This window comes from Caloenas nicobarica, chromosome 2 (genome assembly GCF_036013445.1).
Source record: "Caloenas nicobarica isolate bCalNic1 chromosome 2, bCalNic1.hap1, whole genome shotgun sequence".
NCBI lineage: Eukaryota > Metazoa > Chordata > Aves > Columbiformes > Columbidae > Caloenas > Caloenas nicobarica.
Genome location: NC_088246.1, coordinates 23,728,339 through 23,735,750, shown reverse-complemented (window position 1 = coordinate 23,735,750; position 7,412 = coordinate 23,728,339). Strand labels below are relative to the sequence as shown.

The following is a 7,412-nucleotide window of genomic DNA, read 5'->3' as shown; positions in this document are numbered from 1 at the left end:
AATTCAGAATTAAGGGTTTCTTTTACCCAAAACATATTCTGGGAAGGATGCTCATATGATCCTAAGTGGGGTGGTTGCTTTTGACCTTTGTGCAGAACGGTTGGGTCTAGTTTAGAATGCAGGTAATTTTTTCTAGGTTTCTCACAGACATGCAAACCTAAGGAAGTGTAATTTTAGAGTTGCCTTGAGAACAGCAGAACCCTAAGGCAAAGATTGGGAAGCTCACAGGATCATTGTCAACCCTGGAATTTGCAAAACAACATCTGTATTCTATTAAAAATAGCATCTGTAATCTATTATTTATTAGCCATTAGCCTTTTTTTTCCCACGCATGCAGCATCTTTTTTTTTTTTTAACACAGACCTATAAAACAGGAAGTGCCAAATATAAGGGCTCGTGAGAACAAAATACAACAGTCTTTGTCACTGAAAGTCACTTTACTGATGTTACAATATGTTAGTAACACTGAAAACCACAGGCATTTGTATTAAATAGTCTCATAGAAGTGGATACTGTGATGCTGTTATTAAAAGTGAGCAGGAATTTAGAACCCCAAATTACAATGATTTGATTTTATAAAAAGCAACATTTTGTTTAGCTACATGAAAGCCAGGTTCATTCACTTCAACAGCACAATGCCTGTAATGTTTATGATAAAAAATATCACACTCAAAGCTAGAAGTTGTAAATCGCAAGGCTTTGTTTTGGTGTTTGTCAAAATCTTATGTTTCTGTTACATCAGGTGTGATCTTTAAAGGGTTTTAACTAGCAAAGACAACACTATGGAGTAGATTTCGTTGTTTTTGCTAATACTAGCCCAGCCCCAGTGGTGCAACACAAGTCTCCCTGCCTCTTTGAATGTTTACCAATAAGGGCTAGTATGAGTGAAAAAAATAGCGCTTTTTTTTTTTTTTACAGTAATAGCCAAGATAAACATTAGCACACAATGAAGCTGGCAGAGCCAATTGGTATATACCATCCCAAAAGCTTTGCTGAAAGAACTGGTCATACTGTAAATAGTGTTTTCTCCAGCGGATTAAAAATTATGTAATGCTTTGCTATTTTGAAAAAAATACTTTGCATTTATGCAAGAATAAAAATAAGTATTGTATTCTATATAAAACACTACCTATCGTAATATATATTTACCTTTAATAAAAGAAAAATCAGGTTATATATTCACAGTTTTAATATGTTCTGGACTGTCTTTTCAAGCATAAAATATGCAGAGTCTCTACACAGGCAGTGAGCAGGAGTCCTTGTACCAATAATCAAAATAAATCAGCATTTACTGTTATACAGAGCGTTACAATATTGCATGATTAGCTGCTAGCACCACTATACTTACAAGGTCAGTCAGGCTTATATACAGAATTTCTAACATGGTTGTAAAAATAGACTCTCCATGCTAAAGTTAGAACATATAAGGTCTTAAGGCCTCATGTTAAGTTGTTTTCTTTTTTAACCAAAACTTCTATTTTTCATTCAGAGGAATACAGAAACAGAAAAAAACCCAGCTTGTTGCTTTGACATTTTATGCTTTAGTAATTAAAAATAGGCTGACACCTATACTTCTCCCTTAAAGAATGTGTTTCTTTTTCACTTCTCTGCGCTTAGTTCCTCATCTCGTTCTGTGTTATATTGCAATTATGGCCTGTCTACATAGCTGAATTTTTCAAACAATTTAAAGCTGGCTTAGCTAAAGTGATTTTGGAAACAGCTGTCGATTGGATTTTAGAGAACTAAGCCCACCAGACCTGGTTAGGTGAGCCAGTTTTGAAGTCAGGTACAAAGTTTCTCAAGTGTGAGCAAACAACAACATTTTGTGTTCTGAACTTATTTTTGCTGCTTGTTTTGGTTACTCAGCCGAGACAACACACTAATGCTGACTGGTTTAGTGCTTTTCTAAATAGTTGCACCCTGCCGGGTGTTATGAGTGACTCTTTCCAAAGTTTTAGTTCACATCAGCATCCATACTTGAGGCACCAGGTGTGGTTTTTGTAGCTAACACGGAAAATACATGGGTCAAAGGAGTTTTTACTGAATTTCCTGTTGAAATCACACTGAAGAGTCCTACCTGCATTGCAACTATGTCTACACACAGTTTCCCTTTTTCCTGCTCTATTAGGATAACATGTGCACACAGGAGCGTTGCCCCACCATGCAGCCGTGGGCTGACAAGCTGTACATACGTGTGCAGTTTACTCGTACTTGTCTTCAGGAAATCTGATCGAAGTCAAATCCTGTATTGCTGATGTCTTGTATGGTTTGGAAGCCATGGAAATAGCGGGTCATCAGCTCAGCAGTCTGATGGATAATCCATTCTGGACAAAACACTGGCTTCAGAGGAGACCAGAGTACTCAAGCTCTTTAAAAATGAGGTAATTAACTTCTCACTGTGGTTGAAAACAGTGGCCCAAACAGTCTGCTAATGATACAAATACTCAAATCACTTAGAGAAGGAAATGGATGATCTTTAACAGCACTGGGAAGACCTTGTCCAGGCCATTATGTGGAAAGGTGACTCAGTTGTGTGGAAAGGTGACTAACCTAGCAGCTTTTTGATCTTAGCCAGCTAACACAAGAGGCTGTTAGTGGATGTAATTATCATTCATGGAAATGCTTTTCAGTAGGAACAGAAAGGGGATGGAAGAGAACAAGAACTTGCTGAGTTTTACACTGGAGAGTGGCAGTTTTGCTTGGAACAGCTGGGTGTGGGATTCGATGACGGAGCAAGTCCTAAGAGCTAACTTGTTATCCTATAGGATTATGGAGTCTCATCATTCTTTCACATTATAGCCTATCGTATTAATTATTGAATTAATTAACAAAATGATTGCAAATTTGCTCAGAATTTGCAGTATATGCATGCCTGTAATAGTCTATGTACCTATTCTTAGCTCTGGTTTTGAAAACAGTTGTCACATTGGTGTTGACAAGACCACTCAGTTCATTTAAAACCAGCAACAGGGATTCAGGTAAGAGCACTTCAGTACACTGGCTATTGACACAATTTCTTTCTGATTTTAATTTAGGCTATAGCTCAAAGGTCTGTTTGCTCATTAGCACAAACAAAATTATCCAGCAAGTACATCAGCTTAGCAGGTTCAACATCCATAAATCAGAAACTCTTAAATCATTTGGAAGTAGCTGTCTTCAAAGTCAAGTCACACTTCCAATCAGGTAACTGGCAGGTAGTAACTTAAGTTCACAACCTCAGCAAAGATATGCTGTATAAAATTAACATCCTCAGAGCTACTTATTTAAACATAACAAATCTATACATAAATTATCAATCACAACCATTTCTGGTATATCGCCTGAGTATATTCACCAAAAGTCTATAGGATGGATTACTGAAGTTCTTACGTCAACAAATCCAGAATTAGCAGGTAAATTTTTACTTCTTAAACTGTGCCTGGTGCAGCATTACTATTTGGATATGATGTCTATTTTCCAGTCTCCAGTCATATTAATTTTATTTTAAATTATACAAGATTCTTCTCCCACATTGAAATACATAACACCAACTTAGGTATAGCTCATCCTGTGGGTCCTCTGCTCATAGGGACAATTACTTCTATTTGAGAAGAACTGATAACATCCCCACTTCAACAGGCATCTACAGCATGGCTGGCAATAACTAGTTCATTTATTAAAATAAAAGCAAAATAAAAGCATGAGTCTCAGTAAGCCAAAATGACCGAGCATTCTTATTGACAATACAAGTACTCTGGTTTACACAGGATGAGGTATTATGTGGCAATTTATATTGCTGTTGCCAGTATAACTAACTACAGTGGATGAAAACATTTGCTATCTTCAAGGTTCTTACTCTGGCAGCTTTCCAACAGACTAGATTTTAGAAGGGAAACCACAGAATGTAAACAAACAACTCTCTTTGACCTCCCCTGGCTTTGGAGGCTCACACAGCCCTACAGGTCAGGTTTTGTGCAATGACGAGGTCTCCAAGTTACCAACCTGATGCAAAATTCTCTGCAGAAGAATTTTGCAAAAAGCCAGGTCCTGTGATGTTCTCATTCTAAGACCACCAAAATGAAAGTCAATATTTATTTAACTTAGTGCTCATAACTAGACTTCCAGTCACTACAGATCTCCAAACATGGAAGTGACTGTTAAAGTGACACTACACACAAAACTGTATCATCATATGCTACAAAATAATTATTCCAAAATAAGAGAGAAGCTAAATACATACTACATTGAAAATACAGTCAGGAGAGCCATTTGTTTGCAAAACAAGAAGCTATGAACATTACACACAGAGCTAGTATGTCACTTCCAGCGCAGTCTGCCAATTCTTGCTGCTTCTTGATAAGGCAAAATGGAAAGGGAAGAGCCAACAGTGGTAAACAGAAATTACGCACAGAAATCTAACAGGATTATTCAAAATTACATGCCAGTTTGTATCCAAACAAAATACCATAAAAGGCACATGATGAACAGTCCAGTTACTAAAGACAAGATACTAATATGTGAGTGAAAAACAGCTTCCAGGCGACAGAGTAAAACAGCGGCTATCGGGTTAGCAAACTGTCCTAATGTGGGTGAAATCCTTGAGGGTCCTGCTCAAAGTCCAGTGAAATCAACAGAAGATTTATTGATTTCAAGTGATTATGGCTCAGGCCCTAATTTCATGAGCTATACGTTACCAACTATCTTTAATCCAGTTACTTACACTCAAAGTAAATCTTTGCAAAAAATATTTTTCAGTGCTGACAGATATTTACTCTTCACAAAAGTGCTGAATCTTTTCCTAAAGGAATTACAAGTGACTGGCTCCTTCCAGATGGTCGGTCTGCATCCATTTGGACTCACTCATATTTGTCTTTCTCCAAAATACTTACCAGAACCTGTCAACTGTGAAGGAAAATCATTTGAACTCCAAGGCCAATATTTTTTCATAATCCAACACACAGCCTAATCATAAAATATAGTGTTTCTAAAAATCTTACATACTTTACAGTTGCTGACACCTTAAAACATGTCTTAATTTAATCTTACACATATTTGACTTTATCGAGAGACTTAAAAAAATATATTAAAAGGCTGCAAGTGTTGGGTTCACTTATTAAAGGAAATACATGAAAGAGGTAGAAGATTCAGAAACACCGTAGATGTTCCCATCACAATAATATCTAATTGATTACACGGCTGTTGGGTAAGGTATTCAACTACACCACAGAGGATCGGGTGTTTTATTCTGCAATGGTACTACCTGTAGCTAATGATCAGTCAATTTTGGAAAGCTGGAGGCTTATGAACTGATTTAATATGGTCCAGTTTCTTACTGACTGAACATTCCCAATGAAAAGACATTTGTTTTAGAACAACCTTTAGAAGTCTCAGGTGTTAGAAATCTAACCATCCACTTATACACAAGATTAACATCTCCATGGTAAAGGGTTTGTTTTCCCCCACCCCGGTTTTTGAGGCTAAACTCACTTGTACTCAGTTCAATGCCCCAAAAAATTGTCAAGGGGGCTTCAAGGGCAGCAAGCATAGCATTCAAGCGCATGTAAAGGTGATTCCAGTAACAAATACAAATTAAAAGACGGCAATGAAACTGGCCACTTGCCCAGCACTGTTATCTAGTGCAGTGAAATTGTTATGCTTCTTAAAAGCTACGCCTTGCCATAAAACAGTGTCTGAAATGCTCTATCAAAAATACGCAACTCTCACCAGATGAACTTCACATCACCACATCCTGAATTGACTACTTGGAAGTATTCCCAAATGTCCAGTGAGCCTGGACTGCACATTACTTAAGCACTCTGTTGTCTGGCTGAATTATTCCTGATTACTCCTGGGAGAGGATACGCTGGTCATCTCACTGAACGTATTTTGGCTGGTTCCTCTTACAATGATTTGAGACAAAGTGCTGCTGTACTGGTTTCTGCAGTCTACCATACAACGGAGATTGTCAAGACAGTATAAGATACTGAAAAGATAGTCTAGATTTTGGTCAAACACCAGTTTCTGAGAGACACGGCTTTACAGTACTGTACTTTCTGTACTTCCAAAGTTGTCTGCTCAATATTAGAAAATTTGAAGTGTGATGATGTTAGTCATGACTGTTTCTTTAGGCATTTGGCAAAATACACTTATGTATAACAGCTATTTTTGACATTATCAAATGTTTACATATATACAATCTGTATACTGAGATTATAAACACATAAGGTAAAAAAAAAAAAAAAAAAAAAAACACACAAAAAACCCCTCCAAACCAGATATAATCCTTGTTTGTTTGACATTTGTGTCAAATTGCTGCCTTTCAAAGCTTGAAATCCTGTCACAAAAATCCTATATTTCTTACTCCTGCATGCTAATTTCTACTACAGTATGTTGTTTATCCCTTACATGTGGAAAGTAAAGAACACGAGGTTCATGCATACGGCGTACGAGTTTACATCGGCTGGGCTCTCCAGGAGGCACGTTCCCAGTTCCACTCTGGTGTGACTCAGGACTGCATTAAACCAGAGGAAAACCTCTCTTACGCGGGACTGGCAAACAGACCACAGTGGGGATAAGTGTATCTGGCATCATGCGGGATAGCACGTCCGGGCTAATTATCCTCTGTGTTAATTGTGACCATTTTGGTTGTTCATCAAATCCATAAAACACTAGTCAACAAAAAAGAAATTAAAAAAAGGCTGCTTTTTCCCTTCCAGATAGGAGGCGGTTCTCCCTGTGATCACGGGCATCTCTGTTGATCTTTTGTCTTCTCTGAAGAGCAGATGAATGTGCAATGACTCAGTGACGCTGAGTTTCTATAATATCCGAAGTAAACAGTTCTGATGTCACCCCAGGAAAACAGTGCAGCTAAATGGATGTCTCCCATAGCTGGAGAAGGGGAAAAGAAAAACAAACACACACTGAACACCAAGATAAAACAGGCTGTTACCCAAACAGTGTGAGGAGCTTGTTCAGGGAACTGCATCTACATCACTTGGGTCACCAAGGCCACTCTCTCAGTCTCCTCCCAGCCTCTGGTGGGTATCTGTTCAGACCACAAAGTCAGCAACCTGAAGCATTTCAGCATGACTTACAGTCGGCATAGTAAACATCCACGGCTGGGAGTGCAGAGAGCTTGAAAGAAAAATGACAGTGTAGCACCAACTTGGTATTAGACAGCTTTTACCTCACAGTTATGCTAACTAATATTAGTGTAATTTCCGACTCTTTTCTGCCTAACTCTCCCGAGGGCCGCACGAATTTCTACCGTGGGCTTGAGCTGGTGCCAAGGCAGCCCCAGGGCTGAGAAACATCAGTGCAGCCCGTCCTCCGAGCTGCTCTGCTCCATGTGCCCCTGGGAGACCCTGTGCTGTCCCTCACACAATGTTCTGCCCCGAGCAGGACACGGGGGTAGCGGTGTGCAGGTCCCTTCA

At 38.7% G+C, this 7,412-nt stretch overlaps 1 protein-coding gene across 6 annotated transcripts in view; it reads right to left on the bottom strand.

The window, feature by feature from the left end:
• Positions 1-1,111: 1,111 nt before the first annotated feature.
• Positions 1,112-7,412, bottom strand: part of ADAM22 (ADAM metallopeptidase domain 22) — a 134,122-nt gene continuing 127,821 nt past the window's right edge. For all 6 annotated transcript variants that reach the window (XM_065629810.1, XM_065629811.1, XM_065629805.1 and 3 more), the window contains one exon: positions 1,112-6,867. In XM_065629810.1, the coding sequence (XP_065485882.1) occupies positions 6,847-6,867 (21 nt within the window). In that variant the 3' untranslated portion in view covers positions 1,112-6,846. The remainder of the gene's footprint in view (positions 6,868-7,412) is intronic.